General features: G+C 55.9%; 1 protein-coding gene across 3 annotated transcripts in view; it reads left to right on the top strand.

The window, feature by feature from the left end:
* NSD2 (nuclear receptor binding SET domain protein 2) overlaps positions 1-23648 on the top strand; it is a 71961-nt gene that overhangs the window by 23551 nt on the left and 24762 nt on the right. For all 3 annotated transcript variants that reach the window (XM_072947205.1, XM_072947214.1, XM_072947217.1), the window contains exons 3-9: positions 540-702; positions 8700-8866; positions 9324-9812; positions 16303-16447; positions 19010-19128; positions 20944-21025; positions 22067-22191. In XM_072947205.1, the coding sequence (XP_072803306.1) occupies positions 540-702; positions 8700-8866; positions 9324-9812; positions 16303-16447; positions 19010-19128; positions 20944-21025; positions 22067-22191 (1290 nt within the window). The remainder of the gene's footprint in view (positions 1-539; positions 703-8699; positions 8867-9323; positions 9813-16302; positions 16448-19009; positions 19129-20943; positions 21026-22066; positions 22192-23648) is intronic.

The raw sequence follows: 23648 nt of genomic DNA, 5'->3' as shown, positions 1-23648 counted from the left end.
TCCTCTCTCCAGAGGAGCTTCAGCAGACTGGGGCTCAGAAGGGGTGGGAGGGTCAGAGTACAGATTCTTTGGCCGGTGGATGAAGACACCCACCGGGCCAGAGGATATAGGTTTATGTAGAGATCTTTGTAGTGTTGGGCACCTGCCCTGCGCCTTTTAGCTGAGGGCAGGAGACAGTTTCGATGCAGTGGTATCGAGGCTGCCACCTAAGAGCCAGTGAGGGAAAGCACCCTTTGTCAGAGGTGTGTGCGTGTGCGTGTGCGTGTGCGTGTCGGACCCCAGCCTGAGTGAGCCCCTGTCTTCTGTGGACGGAGGGCTGGTGTAGGGGCAGGCACTGGGTGTGTCTTTTTTTAAGGTTATTTTTGTTTGTTTGTTTTTTGGGAGGGGTGGGCAAGGGAGCCGGTAATTAGGTTTACTTATTTATTTACTTCTTAACAGGTGCTAGGGCTTGAGCCCAGGACCTCATGCGCGCTAAGCACACACTCTGCCACTGAGCTGTACCCTTCCCCCTGGATGTGTCTTTTGTTGTTCATTGTCAGGTTCCAGCTAAGAAAGAATCCTGTGCAAACACGGGCAGAGACAAAGACCACCAGCTGAAATACACCGTGGGCGATCTGGTGTGGTCCAAGGTGTCCGGGTACCCGTGGTGGCCGTGCATGGTCTCGGCGGACCCCCTCCTGCACAGCTACACCAAACTGAAAGGTACTGCGTGGGCTGCCCTTGCAGCGCTCTGCTCGGCCTCAGTTGTCTGCGTCTCTAGACTTCTCTCCTACCCTTCCTTAAGTAGCCCTGCTTTGGTTCTTTCTTTCCTTTTTTTTTGGTGTTAAAATACACAAACATAAAGTTTACCATCTTAACCGTTCTGAGTGCGCACTTGAGTGGTGTGAAGTACGTCCCCACTGCTGGGCAGCCGTTCCTGCCATCCGTCGCCAGGTTTCTTTTCGTCCTGGGACTCTGAAATCCTGCCCTGTGAAGTGGGGAGCCCTCAGTCCCCCCACCCAGCCCTGGCAGCTGCTCTGCTCTCCACCCGCTGCCTTCCCCTTAAGACTGGTGATGTTGGACGTCTTTCTGTGTGTTTACCGGCCATTTCATACATCATGGTAACCAGGTTGCTTGGGGCTTTTGTTGTTAAGTTTATTGTGGTTCATCTCGCAACTTTGCCTAAGGTTGGTGACTCAGATATGACACGTTGCCCTTGCTTTCTGTGTCCAAGTCAGGTATGTACCTTGTCTGACTGAGTTAGTACGATGGGGTAGCGGCCTTTGCCTTGTATTGCTCCTCAGGTTTTATGGTCAGTTTACTATTATTTAGATAGCCTGTGATTGCTTATGTCAGCATGACTTTCAGAAATAGTATTTTATACTAAGTTTGAGTTATAAAGATGTCCCAGTTTATTTTATTAGGTCTGTGGGATGAAGGAAAAAAACTTGAAACAGTCATCTTTGGTGTCAAGGAAACTTGGGAATGTAAACCAGTACAGGGCACAGCTGAAGAGTATATTCAGAATGTGGTACGTTATTGACACAGATTAGAGCAGACACCAATTTAAACAGTAATTAGACAGGTCATGAAGCACATAAAAGCTCACGTGTGTTTGCAGGAGGAAAACAAGAGGTGGTGTGAGATTCTTGTGGAAAGTTCTTCTAGAGGAAAGTCTGCATTTGGTTTGAGGAAGGTGAGATGGGCTGACCCAGTTGGAGCCGACCCGTCACTGCCCAGGGGACCCGTGCCCCCGGAGCCGTGGTGAGCAGAGCGGTCGGTCGGCCCAGTGCTGCCAGCCGGTCAGCCTCGCTTGGCTCTCGCCATGAGTGCGTGTCCCCTCTTGGTCTCGGGCTGGAGGCCTGAGCTCTTACAGGGGCAGTGCTGCTGGGAGTGAGGTACGGCGGTGCCTCTCCTGTGAACAGAGCTGATGGGCATGGATTCAGGCGGAAGAGGACTTTGCCTGGGTCCTGGGAGCCCCTCCCCGAGTCCTGGCCTGGCCTCCTGCCCCGGAGGCCCAGGCATGTGCCTGAGGGCCGGCTTCAGCTCTCACTCCATGGAGGACCCCAGAATCATGGGAGTCCCGTCCCAGGGCCTCAGGGACCCCGGGATGCACCCCGAGGTCTGGACTTGGTCGGAGCACGAGAAATACCCGCTGGGACTGAAGCAGGGCTGCTCTGCTGTGGTTGGCGTGGGCCTCTGCCGGCCTCTGCCTGCCTCTGCCTGCCCTTGGAACCGGGCGTGGGCCCCCCTCAGCCAGCACAGGTGGAAGCCAAGTGGGTTTCGGGCTTCTCGCCACTTGTTCATGTAGCACATCGCAAGCACCTCTTGTGACTCTTCTAGTGTCCGGGATTTCTGCTCTGTGCACGTGGACCTCTGAGCATCTCAGACCCTGTGGCTGAAGGAGGCCCTGGCATCTCTTTGCTCCAGCTGCTGGGATTAGCTACCTCGCTGATTGCACTGTGTGTGTCCCCTGCCTTGGGGTCACATGAGTCCTGTGGTCTACGCCAGCTGCTCCGAGTGATGTCCACACGACCACCACTCACCCAGCTCTCACTTCCCGTTTCTCCCCGCCAGCCCTCACTCTGGCTAAGTGCCTTCACACTTCGGCTTACGGCCTTGCAGCAGTGGCGTCCGAGTGGAGGCGCGGGCTCGGGGCCAGCTGGTTTGGGGCTAGCTCAGCTGGCTGCTCTGGTCGTGAACTGCTTAATGTTTTTAAACCTCAGTTTCCCTTTGTACGAAGAATGAAGATACTAACATCACTTTTTTGAAACGACCTTAGCGCAGTGACCAGTGAGTCAACCATTGTCATTATCATCCTTTTTTTTTTTTAACTTTTAAAGCCTGAATTTTTATTGTGCCCACCCCTCTGCCCTGGTCACCTGTAAGGCTTTTTCCTGTGAACACTGCTGTTTGAGCAGGTGTTTCCCCTGCAGGAGCCTGGTCTTTGGTGATTTAATTTTAATAATTTTGGATCTATTTTTAGTGCTAACATAAAGCTGCCCGGTGCTCTCCCAGTTTTCGTAATGCCAAGTGGCTACACCTGGGGTCTGTCTTTTTAAAAAATATTTTATTTTTTCACTTGAAAACTTTTCAAGCCCACTGTTCAGAGTGGATAGTGCGTGGACACCTGCCTACCCTCAGCTGGTTGCCAGCCTTAAACACCTGACCTGCCCCGTCGCTGTCTTTCCGCACATGAACTCCGCCAGCCCGTCTGAACGCAGGCTGTAGACGTCGCAGCGCTTTACCCCTACACGTCAGCGAGAGTCTGCTGAGGACAGGGGCAGCAGCCCGACCACACGTGGGAAGCGTCGCGTCGGCAGCTTGGTCCCTCGTGGGGTTCTGGCTTAGGCTTCCCGGGAGTCTTCAGTGTGTCCTCAGGCCTGCTCGCTCCTTCCTGCAGGACCGAGTCGGGCTGCATCACGTTTGGCTGTCACGCCTTTTCCAGCCTCTGCGGCCCAGGGCAGCGCTCCCGCCCCAGCCCCGCTCTTTGTGGCCACACTGGCCTTCTGAGCAGACTTGCGGCCACCTGGCCAGGCAGGTGTCTTGTGGGAAGGGCTCCGACTTGGCCCTCACGGAAGCCCTTGCAGGAAGAAGGGGTGCAGCTCCGCAGCGTGCTTCTCTAGGAATGGTGTCAGGGCGCCAGCGAGGGCGCCCGTGTGATCACAGCAAGATCAACTGCAGAAGACTGATAATGTGCGTCTGAAAAGCATTGGAAAGGAAGAGAGCCAGGGCAAGCACCTTCCAGGCGAAGGGGGTTCAGATGACCTTTGAAAAGAAAAGGTCCGAGGAGCCTGTGAGGACAGCGCGGTGGCAGAGGACATGTGGGCTGCCCCACCTTGGAGGTGGGGGCAGCAGGGCTCTCCGGCCCCTTTCATCCTCCATGAGCCATCTGTGGTTGTGCTGGGAGACAGGCTCCCTGACTGCCCTGCTGTGGTTGTGGCTCTTCGCGACGACCCGCTGGCTTATCAGGTGGCTGTTGTTTGCTTTATCATGTTCTGTGTTGAAGGAGCATTTCTCTTGGAAGGTGAGCTCCTCCTAGAAAGTTACTCATGCATCACAGTTCTCACTCCTTTTAATGCTCAGATTGTCCCAGATTTGGCCGGGGTAGCCCATGAAGCCCCTTTCACCTGTGTCCCTTCTGTGCATCTCCATCCCTCTTTGAGCAGTTCCTTACATGGGACCCAGCTGAAGACGTTCTGGGCTTCTGTGGCACTTTCTTTGTCCCAGTCCTGGAATTGGCCATTTCTCAGAGGAAACCTGGATCCTCTGAGTGGAGAATGGCATGTAGAAGCCCAGGTCTGGGCTCCGGTTGCGTCCACGGCCACGGGAGACGGAGCAGTCACAGGGGTGTGTGAGGCAGGTCTCCGGCAGCGCTGAGCCCGGCTCCCAGGGTGCTCTCAGCCTAGGTCTGATTGCTCAGCCCGTGGTGTGCCGCGCCTCTGGGGAGTGGGAGTGAGGCTGGCCGTGCTGTGGGGGTTGAGGCATCCTTGCTGGGGAAGAATGGGGACCTGAGGACAGTGGGCCCCTGGCATGGAGGTGGCTCGGTGTGGGCTCCCTTAAAGCGGGGACTTTTTTCCCCCTCACCCCAACCCAGATTTTCTCCCTCTTCCTTTCTTCCTTCCTTCCTTCCTTCCTTCCTTCCTTCCTTCCTTCCTTGCTTCCTTGCTTCCTCCCTCCCTCCCTTCTTTCCTTCCTCTCTCTCTCTCTTGCGGTGTATGGCTACTTATTATTTTTCATACTTGGGATTGTAGACAAGCTTGAATCTGGATCAGTAAAAACGCACTTAAATTTAAAAATTGAAGTATAATCTACATGCAGAAGGGAGCACAGCCCAGCCGCTGCGGCTCAGGCAGGGCCCTTTGGAGAGGGCGGCTCTCCTAGTGGCGTTTTTTTGCGACCAGTGGCGGCAGAACTCGCCCCGGCTGCTGTCCACTAGGCGTTGAGGTGGGTGCGCCAGCGGCTTGGAGGCCTGACCCTGTAGCTGGGAACAGGTCAGTGTGTGCTTCGGATGTTAGGCTGTGAAGAAAACTGGGTTCTCTTGCAGCTGGGAACGTCCCTGTCTCCCTGGCGCCCTGGGTCCTCCCAGTCTTCTCCGTAGGTACTGGCGTCTGGAAGCAGATCATTTTGTGTTGTGGAGATTTCTGTTTTCACCTTTTCTGTGTTGTGGAAGGGAACCTTTATTGCTTTATTTTTAAATTCCAGAATTTTGTAAAAATATTAGAGGTGATCTGGCTTTCTCATGTTCTGGGTTGTTTGATCGTGTAATCTGATTGTTCTCCTCTGCTTGTTACATCAGCTACAAAGAGAGACGTGTTAGCGTCTCCCGCCGTGATCGTGGACGCGCCTTTCCCCCCGCTTGACGTTTTGTCAGTTTCTGCTTTACCTGCTTGGGGGCTCTGCTGACCCCCCGGGACTGAACCAGGAGACTCGGGCGTGGCGGGGCTCGTTCTCTGTCCTGTGGAGCTCTGGGACTTACCTTCTTGTGGTCTCGTCCCTGTGCTCTACTCTGTCTAGTCTTGCTTCTGTAGACCCCTGGCCTCGGCCAGGTCCCCGCGGCTTGGCTTCTATTCCTTCCTGGAGCTTCAGCTCTGAGGTAGCCTTGTCTCTCTGTGGGGCCCGTTCTGCATGTGTGAATGGCTGTTGTCAACTGAAAAGCCCCACAGAATCTGGAGAGAGACTCTGGCCCAGTCTGGCCCAGAGGGTCAGAGCCACCTTGAGTCCAGTGGGCCACGATGGGGGGGAAGGGAACATAGCACAACGTTAGGGCCCTGGGCTGCTGGTGGAGGCCAGGTTCTCCTAGAAAGGAGCGTGGTGGGGCACCAGTGATGAGGGCTTCCTGCCAACCATGACTGATGGACATCAGAAATCAGCACAGGAAGGAAGCATTACTAATAAATGGTGCTGGGACAGTTGGTTACTTATGGTGGGGAAATAAAATGAGTAATTCAGCTCTCAACTTGGGCCAAAACAAAATTCATGTGGAGTAGAAAAAGCCTTAAAAATGTGAGAAGATTGGGTTTTGTATGTGTATTTTTGCTTTTGAAAATTGGGTTATGTTGTTGCCCAATTTCTGGGCAGGAAAAACTTCAAAAGTGTCGATTAATTTGTGAAGTTGGGTTCAGACTGTCGCATTCTCTTGTGCTGTGTTCCAGCTGACATGTGAGGAGCACTTTCTGTGTTATTACCTGTTTATTTAAAAAGCGGTGTGGGTTTGTGTTACTTTATCGCACGTGCTGCGACAGGTTCTCTTCGTTGCCCAAACGTTGTGACATGTGTGCATTCGCTTTTGCGAAGACGGGAAGTTCTCTCAGGGCGTAAAAGTAGTGAGAGAAGCCACAGGTCTCTGGACAGGGTTTTGAATCTTGGCTGTTTTCGAATCAGAGAAGTGACACTCTCGCAAACAGATCGAGTTGCGTGAGAGGTTACCAGTGAGAAAGAGGCCCCTCCTCTCCCTGGAGGTAATTATTTTTGACTCTCTCAACGCTTTCTCCAGCTTCCCCTAGTATTTTCTGATGCATGCTTTAGATGCTTTCTGTTGACTTTCTGTTACGGAAAATGAAGACTGAGCTCTCCGAGCAGCTCCTGTTTCCTTCCCTCCCGTCTGGCCCGTGTGACTCACTCACTGCCTTTGCTGCATCAGACGCGTGTTCGCGTAGTTCTGACTGGGGACGTCGCTCCGTGAGAGCTAAGCTGTGCTCTGTGCCTGCGTCTCTTTCCTGTTCACCCTTTCATTTCACCTCAGGTTAATTACTGCCTTTCTTCTGAAACTGTGTACCTTGCTATTCATACAGCTTGAAGTTTCTTCAAGACTTTGTTTCTCTGTCCTTTGAACTCGTGCTGTTACATAGTTCGTTTCTCCTGTTGGCGAGAAAAGGAAGACCTGTGCTTGATTCCCGCTTGCCTTCTCTGCTTCTGGGGCCTCCCTGTCCACCCCTTCTTCCTGGCTGCCTAGACCTCCTCTCAGAGTCGGAGGCCCTCCCCGCTCCTCCTACTTGGTCTGTGCTGCCGGCGCTCCCGACCTTCTGTGCGGCAGCGGTCGCAGCCGTTCTTTAAGGTGCTGTCCGAGTTGTGTGACGTTTTCTGTGGGTGCGCAGTGCTCTCTTCCTGCGTCAGGCTTCCTTTTTTGCTAGAGTGCATTTCGTCACCCTAAGAAGGCGTGTGGGAGACGGACTTGAGTCCCTGGATTTGGAGGACGCTGCTTCTCTGTGCTCACATTTGATAAATGGTTTGGCTGGGTATCCGATTTTATGTTGAAAATCACCCTTCTCAGAATTTTGACGATATGAATCCATTTCCTTCCAGCAGCCAGAGTTACTCCTGGAGCACCCTGCATTTTGTTTCTCGTTTCATCGACGTGGAAGCCGTCCTCTTCCCCTCCGCCAGCAGCTGGAATGTCACCAGTGTGCCCTGATGGGGGAGTGGGATGAGGTGCTGGGGGGCTCAGTTCTGAGGCGTGTCCTCGTGTGAATTCTCTGATGAGCGTCTCTGCTTCTCCCTCGAGGAGGCTACTTACCTGGGAATCGTACATTCTGGACGGACCCTGTGGCCCTTGTGGAAGTGGTGGTTGTTCCTTGTAATCTTTTTCTTCTTTCTGGAAGATTTCTTAGCTTTTCATCCTTGCTTTCTGAGTTTTATTTTCATGGTGTATTTTAAACTTTCTGACAGCACTGCTTTTTCTTTGTTCTCTCTTCCTAGCAGACTAGAGCGCCGTCTGTGGGGTGCCATTCCTTCCAGCATCGTGTCTGTGGCCCTGCGGAGACGCGACTCTGTATTTTGGAATTGCTGCGTAGACGCCTTTCTGGGCCTTGCGGGTCCTGGGCGCCGGGTCCTCAGAGCTGCCTGCAGCCCGTGTTGGGGGGCTGTTAGCTTCTTTCAGAGGGTCTGGTTGGCCGTTGGCTGCTTAGCTGGGGGAGTCTCCTCAAGACTCAGTGGACAGGTCTCTCCTCCGGGCGCCTTGCTTCTCTAGGAAGTGTCTTGACTCCTCATGGCCGGCGCTCTGGGTGAGGGAGCAGGGACTGGCAGTTCCCCACTGGGGCTCCCCTTCTCTCCCCTAGCTCTGGCCTGTGACCAGCTGTCTTTAACCTCACTCCATACCGGCCGTATCTGGCTCCCCCTTCTGTGGGTTTTGGGACCAAGTAGACACTTTCCTCACTCAGATTCCCCCCCCCCCAACCCTTGTCGGATGCGGCAGAGTGACAGCCGTGGACATCTGGGGGTTACTCTGTGGCCTCATGGCTGCCCTTGAAAGTCATCGGTGCTCTTCACCCTCTTCTGGGCACTGTGAGTGAGTGGCTGGCCCAGGCTGCCCAGCTGGTGGTGGGGGGCTGGGATTTGAAGCCAGACTGGCGACAGCAGCCTGCCCCTCACTGCTGGGCCCCTCTGTCCAGTGGCCCTCCTGCCGACGCCCTCTTGTCTTACTTGTTGGGCGCCTTCTCCAGTGGACCTTGGAAGGGGGGAGACGAGGGCTGCATCTGGCCAGCTTCCTCTCCCGGTCAGTTTTGAACCTTATCTAAGTCTTATGAGTGTGTCTCCCTTTTTGGCGTGGAGCGTGGTGGGGAGAAAGAGCAGGCTGTGTTCCGAGGCTAACAGATTCTGACAGCACCAAGTAAAACAGCCTGAGAGCAGCTCCCCACTTTGTGCCGTAAATATGAGTAGATTTGCCTAATCTCGCCCTAGATTCTGACTTTCAAGTTCTAATGTTTTATTTTGAAAACTAGGTCAGAGAAAGAGTGCGCGCCAGTATCACGTCCAGTTCTTCGGGGACGCCCCGGAAAGGGCGTGGGTGTTTGAGAAGAGCCTTGTCGCTTTTGAAGGGGAAGGACAGTTCGAAAAATTACGCCAGGAAAGTGCCAAGCAGGCACCCACGAAAGCTGAGAAAATCAAGGTGATAGATGTTCCTTAAGTACGATTTTAGAGGTGCGCTTTTACTGTTGCTCATCACGTGTCTTGTCTGAAGCGCTGTGACGCGTCTCCCGCCTGCCGCTGCCCCTCTGCCGAGGGCGCCGTGCCACGCAGCAGGACGGGCTTCTGTGGAGACGCAGCTTATCCTTTTTATCCTTTGATGACTTGCAGAGATAATTTGTTTTATGATTTTGTTTTCCCTTGTACGTATACAAATGCGCTTTAATGTATACGTGTCTTAGTTAAATGTGATTGGCACTGATTTTTAAAGAAACAGGAGGGTTATATTGGGCTGGACTTCATCTAAAGCCTTCAAGTTAACTGATTTTTGTAGCTTTGGTTTCTAAACGTACCTGAAATTCTGAAAGGACCCTTCTTTAACGTGGGTTGACGTTTCTCTTTGTGTCATGACACTCAGAATGTCTTGTGTCTCTTTCCAGCTGCTGAAGCCCATCCCAGGGAAGCTGAGGGCCCAGTGGGAGAGGGGCCTCGCGCAGGCGGGAGCGGCCGCGGGCATGCCTGCCGAGGAGCGCAAGGCCAAGTTCACCTTCCTCTACGCCGGGGGCCAGCTGCGCCTCAACCCCCACGTGGCGAGGGAGGCGGGCCTTGCCACGGAGTGTGTGGGGCCAGCGCTGGAGGCCTCGGGAGTCGTGGACGACGACGACACTGCCGCCCCCGCGTCCACAGGGGACCAGGGTGTTCCCGTCAAGCGGAGGCGGGGGCCCCGGCAGTGCGGCCCTGCCGAGGGCCGGGCTAGCGACCCCCCCGGGGCCGTGAGGAGCAGCCCGCAGAAGGCGGCGGAGGCCGGCCCCAGGAGAGGGCTGGGCTCGCCACCGGGGAGGAAGAAGGCGGCGGCCTCCACGCCCAGGGGCCGGAAGGGCGACGCGGCCTCGCAGTTCCTGGTCTTCTGCCAGAAGCACAGGGACGAGGTTGGTGTTGCGAGGGCTTGAGGGGCGGTGTTTCCACGGGTGGGGCTCCTGCGCTTGAGGAGTGTCAGTGCAGGGCTGCCTGGTTCCCAGCGGTGCCGCACAGCCCAGCGGGGAGCCTCGTAGACTGGAGGTGTGCTCGGCGTTGGGGAGCAGCGCTTAAACCCCTGGCGGCAAAGCTGCCTGCCTGTGCCCTCTGGGTGACCGAAGTGTGCCTCCCAGCGCCGGGGAGAGGGTGGGGTGCAGGTCGGCGGGGTGGGCGTGGGCGGGCCGCTCTTTGCTTGAGGCTCGGCCTGGTCCTGAACACCGGGCCCGGGTAGCGCCTTCTCCGGGGGGGCGGTTCTGAAGCGGCCCATAGACGGTACCCTCATTTACAAACCTAACGCGGCCACCAGCACCGAGTGTGTTGAGCATTTATTTCTAAGATGTTTGAAGGACAATAATAAGAAAATTACTCAAATGACTAAAGCATTTGAATAATATTCTTAATCATTTTCATAGAATAAACGATCTCTTCGGGCTCATAAAGGCTTGATTCCGGTGTAAGAGCTGAAGCGGTCAGGGCCCCGTTTTCGGTCTTGTTCGCTGTCACTTGGAGCGAGTGGGCTGGGGGACTTTTCTCAGGAGTGCAAGACACGTGTGACATCAGAAGATCTGACACTGCGGTTCGCTGTCGCAGGTTAAGTGATCATCTCAGTAGGCAGGGAGAAGGCATTTGATAAAAGTCGTTGCGTTTTGGTACAAAGTGAGCAAGCTAGGATTAGAAGGGAGCTTCCTTAAGTCTGCTGAAGGATGTCTGTTGGAAACTTGAAGCAGCATCACACTTACTAATGCAGCGTAGAGGCTTCCTTTCTAGACTTGTGAGCAAGGCAGGTTGCCCTGTGTCACCACGCACACGTGTGGTAGGGAAGTGCCCACAGCGCCGTGCGAGGAGGGAACCGCAGAGGCCTGGCTGCAGCGGGGCAGGAGGCCCACGTGGGAACTGGAGGGTCCACACGAGATCCCCCCGGTTAGGAGGAGTCCGCAGCGCTGGTGGAGATCAGCAGTGACGTGGAGGGCGGGCGGTGTTACCAAGGCCCTGTCTGTCACAGCAGCGAAGCACGAGGCGCTGAGGAACAGGTGCAGCCGCAGAGAAGAATAGCTGCTCTGGCTGTCGCCCCGTGTAGACGGGTGCGTTCATGTGGTCGGAAGGTCCGGTGTTCTGAGGTCCCCCTGCATTAAACTGTGAATCCAATATCATCTTAATAAGATCCTAGTAAAACTCCACCAGGAGTTTTGGCCCTGGGCCCCAGTGGTGACTTCAGAACTCAGCTGCTGAGGAAGAAGAGCGTTGTCACTCTGGGGGAGGGGAGGGTTCCTTGAGCTAAGCAGGTCACAGAACACGTGGGGACTGTGTTAACACAAAAGGACGAGCTGTGTGCTCAGCTCAGACAGAGCTGAAAGGAAGAGGGGGAAGTCTGTGAACATGACGGCTCACAGAAGAGCCTGGTGGCCAGTGAGTCCACAGAGAGAGGCTGCTGAGCCCAGGAGAGCCCAGGAGTCGCCGTCCCGGCGAGGCGAGCGGCCAGCCCCAGTGCCTTTGGGGTCGGGGGTGAGCAACAGTGGGCGTCCTGCCTGGGCAGGCGGGGGGTCATCCCGTACACCTTGCTTCAAGAGAAAAATGCAATATCCAGTGAGACTGAAGGTTCACGTTTTTATAACTTCACTCCTAGGTGTTCACCCTAGAGAAATTTCAGCCTTGCACCCAAAAAGACAACACAGTGTTCAACACTAAGAAGTTAGAGGAGTGACAGACTTGTATGTTCCCACAGCGTAACTAGACGGCAGTCAGGGTGGACTTACTACATGTTCAGGAGGAGAGCAAGTCGCTGAAGGACGTGAGGTCCTATTGCTTAAAGTTTGAAAAGTGCAACATACCTACTATTGGCTTTACCTACCTGTCTACCTGTCCATGCAGAAAGGGTCCCTGTGTAGCTCCAGGTATGTACCTCCCCCCAGGAGCTGAACTGTCCAGGTACCGAGCAGGGTGCGGCCACCCTGTTGGGCCTGCTGTGCACAAGGGCACGAGGGGTCAGCGCGGAGCGTGCACTGCCTGTGTCTGAGCGGGACGGTGGTCACGTGTGGGGAGGGGCACCTGCGCTCAGACTTTGGAAGTGGGGCAAGGCTGTGACAGCAGAGAACCACAGCCAGCCGCCCTCAGCCTCCTCCTCGTCTGTCTCCGTGGCCTTCCGCTTGTTTGAAACTATGAAGGAGAGTGGGTACCTGAGAAGTCACACCTTTTTCCAGGGCCACCCTTTTTGCTTCTGGGGACCCAAATTGCTCCCCATCAGTCCTTCTAGCACTAAGAAACGTGCCCAGAGCAGACGGAAGCTTGTCGCCCCCAAGGTCGCCAACACTGTGGGCCGAGGGCGCCCTGGTGGGGGCCGTGCACCCAGAGCCCCTGGCTCGCAGCATGGCCTCGCTCTGGCTCCGAGTCCCTGCCAGATCCCGTCCTGCACAGTTCTGCTGTGGGCGTTAGGCTGAATGCAAACTGGCCCGAAGGCCACGATGAGCCCAGCTCCACGTTAGAGACCAGCGCCCCTGCCCGCCCCAGTCTCTGTTGGATGAGGCCCTCGAGCCCCTCGCTCTCATCTGGTTCGGTGCTGGTTGCGTTTGGTAGTTATGTGTTGTCCGAGAGTGTTGGCACCAGGACGCCCTCTGACCGTCATGGCCAGTGGGCTCCCGCTCCCCGTTCCTCCCTGAAGGATGAGCTCGGTCTTTCTAGATGGTTTCCCTCCGGGCTGGTGCACGCAGGGATGGTTTTCGTTTGGGTGTTAACTGGTGAATCAGTGGCCAGCCCTTGAGGGACGGAGTGGACGGAGCCTCCTTTTCTGGGGACACTTCATGGATAGAAGACCGGGACTCTCAAGGGCATTTGGTTTCCACTTGCTGGCTCTTTCTCGAGGTCAGTTTCCAGCTTTTGTCTTGCAAGTGAAGAAGAGTATTATGCTTCGTGAAATGGTTGAGTTCTTCACTGATGTTCTTTGCTTGTTGGTCTTTGTCCAGCAGACTTACCTTAGACAGGCAGCTCACAGCTGTATTTTGTGATGCTCCTGGAAAACCACGAGAGGGGTGGGGGGCACACTGGGAGCCGGAGTCTGCCGGGGGTGGGGATGGTGGCAGTCCTGGCTTGCGTGCGAGGAAGTGAGAGCAGCTGGGGGTGGTCCACTCGGACAGTTTACTGAGGGCACCAGTGTTCATAGCAGTTTTATTGGATATTTTTCGCTTCAGTTTCCAATTTTTAAAGAATCTTTCCCACCTTCTGTGATCCTGACATTTGCAGCTCCATGAGAGTCGGACCAGTGTTTCACGACTCGCGTTTGCACTAGGTGTCTGCTGTTGCCTGACAGGTCACTGCACAGCTCAGTGGCTTAAAGCAACAGCCTGCATTGACCGCCTCAGTGACTGTGGGTCAGGAACGCTGGAGCAGCTTCGTTGGGTGGTTCTGCCTCAGGGCCTCACGAGGTCGCAGTGAAGGTGTCCCGTGGGGCTGCATCGTCTGAAGCTTGACTGGAGCCAGAGGGTCTTCCTCCAGGGGGCCTCTCCACGGGCTGCCCGGCCATCCTCACGGCATGGAGGCCCGCGTCCCCCGAAGCAAGTGGTCTGCGAGAGGGCAGGTTGAGGCCTTTTACACCCTCGACTTGGAAGACCTGGACTGTCCAGAGGCTGCACCAGCCAGCGCTGTTCAGGAGGGAGGCGCGAGGACCAGGCGGCCGGGCTCCGCGGGGGCCACCTGAGGGTGCTCTTCCCGGAAGCTCGCAGTGGGGGGGGGGTGCCAAGCGATCTCTGAGGAGCACACGGAGTCTTAGATTGTGCTGGTGACGTTTGAGCCAGCTGTGTGGGCTTGTGGGTATTTGATTCTCCATATTTTTGTTTGTCTGAAGTGGTTGATGAAAAGAGAGGTAGCCACTGTTGAGTGCTTACCACACGGGAGAGACGTTGCCAGTATGTTACCGTGGAAAATCGCGTTCAGTTCTCACAGTAGCCTTTTGAGGCTGGCGTATCCCTGTCTCCCAGCTGGCTGCACCGAGCTCGAGGCTGACAGCCACAGAGGCGGCACAGGCAGGAGGTAGCGCTGGGCCCTGCCCCTTGGCCAGTGCCCTCACGCCGCGTGGCGGCGTTATGAGACCTGCAGACTTGAGCAAACGGTTGTTGCTTTATTAACCTGGGATGGTGATGAAGCCACTTCCTCTGCCCCACGTGGGGGGCACGGTGTGGGTGAGGGGCGAAATCAGCTGCTGTTACAGATCTATCTCCTGTCCCACGGCAGAGCGCTCCTTGAACAAGGGCATGCAAGCAGCGTTGTAGCTGGAACCTAACAGGTGCCTGGAAGTCAGCCTGGCGGAGGAGAGTGTCTCAGGGAGCGTGCAGCCTGTGCAGGTGTCGGGAGGTGGAGCCCGCCGTGTCTGCAGCCTGCTCGAGTGTAGAGCTGCCCAGGGTGATGCGAGTGGGGAGAGAGTCTGTGCTGGCTAAAGGGGAGCAGCGGGGCATCTCACCCCAGGTGGGGATGGGCCATGGTTCCCTGGTCACACGAGGGAGACCTTTTGGTGGGAATGTCAGCAGGTGGACAGACTAGAGAGCCGGGAGAGTGGGTGAACACAGATGAGCAGGAGTGGAGCTGGCCAGCCTGGCACGGGCCCAGCTGCAAGGGGAAGGGTGCCTCCGGGGCGTTTGGCAGTCCTGCTCGAGGAGGCAGCGTGGGCATGGTTACACTTTGTTCTGCAGGCTGGCTGCCTGAGGGCAGCAGGCCCACAAACATGCTGTGCTTGGGGGTCTCCGGTGGGAGTTCCGGGAGGCACGTGCTCTGTGTGTCTGGAGCTTTGCACAGAAGCCTTTGCTGCTTGGGTCTCAGACCCTCAATGCTGGAAGTGTAGGGGCCAGGGCAGGGCGGCAGGATAGCCTGTGGGGCTGAGCGTGGAGGGAGCCCTGGGTTGAGGGGAGAAAGCAGGTGTGCGTGGGGCTGGAGACACCCAGGCGGGCGCGGGTGGGAAAGAGCACGTTTTCACGTGGCAACTCTCAAGGGACATGGGTGAGGATGCCCCGTGGAGGGCCGGACGTGGAGCCGGACCACGCACTGCAGAGTCGGTGGGATGCTGGCATCCAGCAGGGCCAAGGAGGACGTGGTGGAGGTGGGGCACCGGAGGCTGCACGAAGCTGTCCAGGTGACTGAGTTGTGAGTTGAGGCAGAGGCTACCTGTGTCGCAGGCAGGAGGCAGGTCTCGGTGGTCGTGGTGACCACTGACTCCTTCCCACCACCAGGCAAGTGTTGACTGTCGCCATCACAGAGGGAGTGGACGCACCCCCACTGCCCCGAGTTCTCAAAGCCGCCAGGCGGACGAGCCACGTTCGAACCTGGGTCTGGCCCCCATGCCGGCAGCCAGCGCTCTGCCCGGTGGGCAGGCCTCTTCTGGAAGGGCCTGGGGCACTGGGGCCCCTGCTGTGGCAGCGTGAGTGAACGCCTGTGGCCGAGTTCCGAGAGACCTCTACTGTGGACACCAGTGCTGGAATTCCCTTTGATTTTTATGGGCTGTGAGATAGTTTTCCTCTGATTTTTTCAACATTTAAAAACAGGAGATCAGTTCTTAGTTCATCAGGTTGTGTGAACGCGGGAGGTGGGTCAGGTCTGTTTTGCTGCCGTGCCTTGTCGACCCACAGCCCCGCTACCGGTGGTTCTCAATCGTGGGGCGCGCTGGAAGCCCCTGGGGAGCCTTCAGAGCAGTGCTGCCGGGCCCGCCGGGCTAGAGTGGTCGCGACCCCAGGTCACTGCAGTGGGCAGCGGAGGCCCAGCCCTCAGCCCTGCGCACACGCGCGTCCCCTTGGGGCCCTTGTGAGGGCGCGGCTCCTGGTTGTCGGCGAGCTCCTCGGGGGAGCGGCATGCTGCGTTTCTAGCGCGCTCCGGGCCTGGTGCTGGCAGCCCTGCTGTGCTGCAGGGCCAGGGCGCCCAGTGTCGCGGCCGCACAGGGCGGCTGTCTCCGGGCCGGGCCGGGCCGGGCCAGCGGTCAGGGCGTGCTCGCTGGCACAGCGCCTTGCTGTCCTTCCGGAGCAGGTGCCTGAAGGTGGGGTTGTTGCGAGGCCGACAAGGAGGCCAGCCGAGGCTTCGCCTCTGGGTCTAGAGGTGGCGCTCTCAGGGCCCGGTCCCGCGCGGGTCTCTCAGGGCACCTAGGAAGTGTCAGTGAAGGGACTTAGTGGTCGGGCGGGAAGTGTGTTTCCTCTTACACTTGTCGTTCCCTGCATTTACACAAGTGCGGTTGGATTGTTTTCACCAGCACTGCTTCCAACCGTGAGTTTTCAAGGAGTTTTCACATCAGTTTATACTATTTTCCTGGAAGCTTTTATGGGGCGTAGTTTGACAGGTAGGAGAGAAAATGCCACGGGCTGAGTTCTCAGGGCTGGGCACCGGGTCCTGTGAGTTGAGGTGTTCAGCTCCTAGAGGCCCTCCTGTGTCTTTCCGCAGGTTGTGGCTGAGCACCCGGACGCACCCGCCGAGGAGATCGAGGAGCTGCTGGGGTCCCAGTGGGACCTGCTCACCGAGAAGCAGAAGGCGCGCTACCACACCAAGTTCGCCCTGCCGGCCCCTTCCCAGGCGGAAGAAGAGTCTGGTAAGCGCAGCGCTGCACCGTGTCCCTGCCTGGGTGTGACGTGGGCGGTGGCTGCTTGGCGCCCCGCCCTTCCTAGCCCCGATCAGCAGCCAGAGTTGGGGGTCACAGGAAAGCCCTTCTGCCGGCCTTTCCTCATTCGTGGTTCCCCAGAGCCATGCCGGGCGATCCTCCCGTGTCCTGTGGACCCTCGCTTGTGCCTAGTGGGCGGGCACTCCAGCCTCTGCAGCCAGCGGGGGTGTGAGGGAGCAGGAGGAAGGTGGGACCCCAGGTGGCCTCCGGGGCTGTGGGCTCACGTGCTGGGCAGGGTCAGACCAGGCCTGTGTCTCGTGGCCAGGCTGCCCTCACTCACAGGGGCCTCGCCCCCGTGGGCAGCGGCTCTGCATCCGGGGCTGTTCCTGTAGGCTCAAGAGCTCACACGGAGGAGGGCACTGTGGACTGACCTTCGGCGTGGCTGTCCTCTGGTGCTCCTTTGCTTTGGGCCATGGCAAGAGGAGGGGCTCCACACTGAGCTTCAGGGAGACATGTCCCCATAGTCAGGGTGTCATCTGTGCATGCTCGGACACTGTGCTCCGGGAAATGGACACTTCATGTAAAAACAAGTGTGACGTATTTGGGTATCAGCTTAAAATACAGAAAAATTCTGCGTCTCTCAAGGTTGAAGAGTTCTGGAGAGGCCAAAAGTAAAGTGTTTCCAGACTCACCTAACAGGAGGCCGAGGCCCGGAAGTAACTGCGTTCGCTTTGTGTGCATGAGGCTGTGCTTCTGAGTCAGCGCCGTGTGTCCTGGCTCTTGTGGCCGCGCACCCGAGAGCCTGCCAGTCGTGTTCACGGATGTTTCCATTTTGACTTCAGGGCTTTCTAGATTTCCACATTGACTGTCTAATTATATTAACACTGAGTTTCATCTAACTGGTTCAGTTTATGTTGCAAATACTACGATTCAGAATGGGGGTGCGTCTAGGGTTTGTGATTTCTTTAAAAGGCGGAAGTTCACCAGACTCTTCATCAGTGTGCCAAGTGCCCCTTGTCAGTGACTGTTGACTTCAGAGTAGTCAGGTTTTCTTGAAGCCGGATTCAGTTTGCCCCTGAAGAGTCACTATGACTTGACTGTGTCCCGTTGTGTCCTCTGGGCTGTCCTGAGTGCTCGGTAGACCGGGCACAGTGGTCCCTGCCCTGTGTGTGTCAGGTGTGTGCCGGTCGTGGGAGCACGGTGCTTAGGACGGGATGGCGGGCTGGCCCCGTGTTGGGGATTCAGACAGATGCCCATCTTGCTTCTTCCTGTGAGAAGCAAGCACTGCCTCGTGCTGGTGCAGGAGGAGGTCCTTACATAAGGACCACAACTTCGCCTCCGCCGGGAGGTGTCTGTCTGTCGTGCACATGTGCTGTGGGGCAGGCTCACCAGGCCCCACTGGCCGCCGCGCTGCGGGCCTCTTCCTGGTGCTCCCTCGAGGCCAGGCTGGCGCAGTGGCCAGGGGCAGAGCTTGCTGAGGGCTGCACTTGGGCTGCTTATGCCAGACTGGGACTGGCAGCTGGTGAGGCCGGCACCCCAGCTATGACTCTTCTCCAAGACACCAGGCCTGGACCTGAGGCGGGGCCTGTGCTTGCGTCTGCCCTGGGCTGCTGGATGCCAGGGAGCTCAGTGGCCCTGGCTGGTGTGCTGCACCCCAGCCTGTGGTGCCCTCCCGCAAGGGGTGTGGTGAGCGTCCAGGAGGGAGCCAGGAGTCTCTGCAAAGCAGTCTTGCGGGGGGTGGGGGTCCTGGGTTGGTGTTAGATTGACATCGGTGTGTGCAGATTCACCGTATCTCTGGAATCTGCAGTCTTGCCTTAGGTCTTGCTGTTCGAGGGTAGGACTGTTTGGGTTGATATTCGTGGTACATGGCACAGTTAATCAAACATGTGGAAAGCCCTTAGTTTGCAGATGCAAATGGGGTGTTACTCCTTAAGATGCTTCTTTAAGGAAATGCATAAAAAGTAGCAAGTTGTTTAAATTTTTGAAGTTAAACATAAATTCCACTAGCCTCTGCTCCTTTCCTTTTTTTTTAAATTGAAGTGCAGTCAGTTACAGTGTGTCAGTCTCTGGTGCGCAGCCCAGTGTCCCAGTCATGCTCGTACGCACACATACTTGTTTTCGTATTCTTTTTCATGAAAGGTTATTACAAGATATTGAATATAGTTCCCTGTGCTCTACAGAAGAAACTTATTTTTAAACATCTATTTTTGTATATTAAATTCCACTTACATTACTAAGTAAAGGATTTTGTCAGGAATACTGGGTTATATTTAAATTTAATGCTAATTTATTGGACATTAAATGTAACAGATACCAGTATGATAATCTCTAGATCAGATAAAGATTTCCTACTGTTCGATGTCGCAGGAAGCAGCCCCTGCAACTGGGAAGACGTGGAGACATTCGATCGGCGACACTTAGGCCCTGGAGCGGCAGGTGCTTCAGGAGGCCTGGCAGGGCCAGGCCTGCGCTGGCCGCCCGGGGTCGTGCCCGAGCTTTGCGGGGCGGCTTGTGGGGTGTTTCTCACATCAGTTTCCCCCGTCCCATTTCAAGGTCACTTAAATGGGAAAAAAAGAAACCACACTAAAAGGACACAGGACCCTACAGAAAACGTCGCAGTGGAGGACGCACCCAGGAAAAGACTCAGGACTGACAGGCACAGTCTTCGGAAGGTAATCACGTCCCGGACTGGCATGGCTGGAGGCCCCGGGTCCCTCCCGGGGGTGCTCAGCCGGCACTGGCCAGCCTCCCTCAGGGCCCCTTGGAGAAGGCCGCGGGGGAGAGCACGTTCTCCTCTGCTGGGGACTTAGTGCCTCCAGACACCCTGAATAATGCTCGAAGTTTAGATTCAACGAACGGTGCACGTGAAGTGAGTCCCGCCTGGGGGCGTGTCATTCAGGGTGCAAATGACGAGCTGACAGGAGCACACCAGAACCCACTGAGTAGGTGACTTTTCAGTAAGAAGCTGAGGAAAAGCCACTAATCTGGGAATACTGATCAAGCTGCGTGGCCTGTTTGGTGCGTTGAACAAAGTGTAGGTATAAAGGCCCAGTTCTCTATAAAGGCAGCCCAGGGCCCTGCAGTTCTGGCAGTGCCAGCGGGGTCCAGGGGCAGAGGCTGCCCGGTACCTGGAGGAGAGAGAGAGGTTCCCACGTTGGAGGAGCTGGTGTGGGGCTGGTGCCCGTGGAGGGCGCAGGGCCTGCCCGGTGCCTGTGTGACGCGGCTCCGTCTGTTTAAACCGTCTCAGACACCCACCTAAATAACTCCATCTGAACTGACTCTGTACCCAGCCTTTGAGTTTATGTTTATTTGATAATAGTTCAGACAAAGGAGTTGTACGCTGATTTGTGGTTTTGAGTACGACCTCCATCTGTCTTTTACTGATCTAAATTAAGAAGTTCTTTCATTGTTTGATTTTGAAGGATGGAAAATAAATCTCACGTATTGCTCAAGACCTGGCCACCACATGGTTGGTCTGATTTCTTTGAAGCCATGCCTGCAGTTCAGGAGAGCAGGCAGGCCCGCCCCCTTTCCCCGAGGACCTGCAGGTGGGGCTGTCAGTGACCAGGTGTCAGACAGCAGCCTGTTAGCTGAGGTTCACCTTGAGTCACTCTCGTGCTCATTCCCTGGGAACACATGCTCGCTTACTCCTCTGGCGCCTGCTGTTGGACTGGCCTCATCGACGGTCACACTGGCTGGTCGCTTTGGAGTCTCTATGTAGAGGGTTTACCAAAAAAGCTAGTTTTGAAGCACCAAAATTCACATAAAGTAGCTAAATAGAAATACTTTATGAACAGCTCAGAAAATAGCACGTGATTTTAAAAAGAATCAAGGTGTCTTGTTGCTTCTTACAAAGCTGGGTGAGCCCTGTTGCGTGCAATTCCCCACCTGCGCTGAGTACGTGGCTGGGCCGGGAGCGTCCCAAGTGCGGTGCCCGCCCCACTGGGGTCCGGCAGGTGGGGGTGGGGTGCAGACATAGGAACTCGGCCTCCGGGCTGCAGGTTGACTGAGGTGGCAGTGCTGCCCCGGGAGGTTTATTTCAACCACATTACTCGCCTTCTGAGCACTAGATAAATGCTCGTGGTCCCTCTTTTTTTTTTCCTGCTATTTTTCTGTTTTGAAATGTGCTTTTCGATGACTTTGTGAGGGTTACCTGGAGTTTGTCTCAGAGTTGGGAATCGTCTGTGGTGGCTCCCCGTGTAGTTGACTGGGCACCCAGGGGAGAAGGGGGCTGCCTCTGGCCCACGTCCACGCGTGCTCAGCGTCTGCGTGGCCGCGCCTGCCCCCCCACCCCCCGCCGACATCCGCGGGAAGTGGGGTCAGCTCCGCTCAGGCAGAGAGTCCGCGCCGGCGGCGCTGACGGCTCGCTTGCAGAACACACGCTCTTCAGCCGCCTGTGTCAGTTCACGTTCGGAGATTTCTTTCCCTTTCCTCCCTTTCTCTTTTTCTCTGTTCCTCCCTCCTCTCCATCCCTTTTTTAATAACAGAGAGAGACTGTCGCTGACAAGACCGCCCGAGCAAGCTCTTGCAAGGCTACGGAGGCCGCCTCCTCTCTGAAGAGCCAGGCAGGTAATGTGGACAGCTCTCCTGCCCGGGCCCTGCGCTGGGGAGACGCCCTCGGGCGGGGGCGGGGGCGGGGGCGGGAGGGGCTCCGGCGCTTGGAAACAGACCGCGTTAACTAACGCAGAAGTCGCGCCGTGCCTCGCCGGCTTTGCTGACGCCGCCCTTCTGCGGACTTCTCAGCTTTATTGTTTTCAGTTTAAGTTTGTATTGGAGAAGTGATTTAAACCAGAAATGTCCAGGTTTCTGATTGACGGTACCAGTTGTTGCTGTAAACCCACCCCCTCTTAGTACCCAGTCCTCCATGTGTATCGGCTGAAAGTCAAAGTAGTGACTGTTTATTGTTATTTCACGTGGTGAAGAGCTAGCTTTTTAAAGTACTTGTGGGAAAGAACTGTCAAAACAATGAAAGGGGGACTCAGGCGGCCTTTTCATTCATGGTCTTTTTGACATATTTATCTGGTTGTTCATTAAAGCAAGCTTACGATCTCCACATCTTAATTAGAAAGGAAAATAAAATCCGGAGGAGAAAATAAGTGAAGGATGGAAATGGCTCTGTTTTCCTTATTTTGCATGAAGTGCTATACTGGTTTTTAAAAATCAGTTGAACCGACTATTAAAACAAAAGACATTTGTGAGAGTTTGAGCACTGAGTGGACATTTAACGATACAAAGTGTCGTTACTTCAAGGTGATAGAGGCACGTGGTTGTATTTGAAACCTTACGTTTTAGAAGTTCAGACGTTCCAAACTCCTCGTGGGTGGGATGCTGTTGTCTGGGGTTTGCTGCAGAGGAACCGGTAAGGGCTGTGGAGCCCGGTGTGGGGGAGCTGGTGTTGGCCCAGCTTGAGGTCTGGGTCAGGCGGGGGCCGCTGGAGTTCACCGTCCAGTTCCTCACCTTGATTTTTCCACAACAAAAAGTTAACCCTTTGGCATGACAGCCCAGAAAATTCATCTTTAGAAGTTCATTTTTCAGATGGGTACTTTTAGAGCAGGAGAGAGATTGAGCCACGATTTCAAACTTTACTTTACAAACCAAATTATTTCACAGCCACGAAGCATCTGTCTGACGCGTGCAAGCCCCTGAAGAAGCGGAACCGGGCCCCCCCAGCAGCACCCGTGTCTCTCGTGTTTAGCAAGAGTTCGTCTCCTTCTGCCTCCTTCACTGAGAATGAGGTAAAATAATAATAATAGTGACCAGGGCACTCACGTGAGGGCCACTTAGTTACCCGGGGTGAAGCACCACATGGTGTTCTCCACAGGCCTAGGGAGGGTGAGGTGCTCCAAGCTGGGCGACGTCACCAGCTGGGAGCGAGTCACTCCCGTAGCCTTTTCCAGTCACAGATGCACACAGCGTCTTTGCAAACGTGCGTGGCTGTACTTCAGTAGCAGTGCATTTGATCGTGCTTGAAACTGACTTTAAAACGTTGGTTCTGTGATCTCTCACATGGTACCCCCAACTCTGCGAGCCGGGCTGCCGTAGGCCATCTGTACCCCAGTGGGACAGAGAGGCCCACGCGCCGTGAACGTGCTCGAGACCTCCTGGGCCAGGTGCACGGACGGCCGTCCCTGTGCGTCCCAGGGCTGCGGGACCCGGCTTTGGTCCTGTAACTTCTGCCATGTTCTTAGGTCCTTAGAGGCAGAGCTCCCTGGGTGATGTGACTCCTGTTTTCTGGACTTCCGCGTGCTCTTTGCCATTCCTAAAAACACAGCGTACGGCAGCCTCGGGATGCGGGTCTGACACCTTGTCCAGAGGGAGTTTAGGATTCTGGCTTTAGAGACTACCCGAGGAGCTTACTTTCAAGCTCCAATTTCTTGCTGTGCTGTTCGCTGTGCCCCTTCTTCTCACCGCAGACACGAGCCCTTGTTTAGAGCTTTTCTGTGAGAGAGGCTGAGCTTGGGCTTTTTAGGAGTGAGACAGAGTGGGCGTGCCCTCACCCTGTGGGGTCAGAAGGGGGCACTTCTGACATGGTGTCCACCGTGGTCCCCGGGGGGCCCTGTGCTGCCCTGCTTTCTCCCCGTCTCCGCTGCCCCCGCCTGTTGGAGGGGGGCTTCCAGAGGGTGGGGTGTCTGAGCGCTGAGGCCAGGGTCCCGGGCAGCTGACGAGGCACGCACACAGAGAGCTGCTCCAGGGGCTGGGCCGCCCGGCAGTGGTGCGTGCGGGGCTGCGGCTCCCCGAGAGCTGTAGTGCGTGCAGGCAACCAGACATGTCTCACGTGTGCCCACACGTGAGAAGACGCAGAGATAATTCTTCACACTTCTGGGAGCTTACTGACACATGGAGAGGCCGGTTCTAATTCTGTGCAACGTAGTTGTCCTTTTCCTTTTTTTTTTTCTTGTCTGAGTGCAGATTAGTGTCCTAGCAAGTTAACTGAAAGCTGGTGAATACTGGAAACAAAGTTGCAGTTCCTTCACTTAAGTTGACTTTTTTGTTTAGATTTTTTGATGGGTTCTTCTTGCATCCTATTTTGGCCCACTTCCCGGCAGAGCTTCACTTGTCCTGTTGTCAGACACAACGAGGAGAAAAGCGCTGAGGGCTGAGGTCGGGCCTACTGTCCCCAGCCGGCTGCCTGGGCTGGAGGCTGGGTCAGAGCAGCGCCCGGGCGGGGGTGGCGGGAAGGCGGCGGCCTGCT

The sequence above is a fragment of the Vicugna pacos genome, chromosome 2 (genome assembly GCF_048564905.1).
Source record: "Vicugna pacos chromosome 2, VicPac4, whole genome shotgun sequence".
In the NCBI taxonomy this organism is placed as follows: domain Eukaryota; kingdom Metazoa; phylum Chordata; class Mammalia; order Artiodactyla; family Camelidae; genus Vicugna; species Vicugna pacos.
Note: the sequence above shows the minus strand (reverse complement) of the source record. Positions and strands in the feature narration are given on the sequence as shown.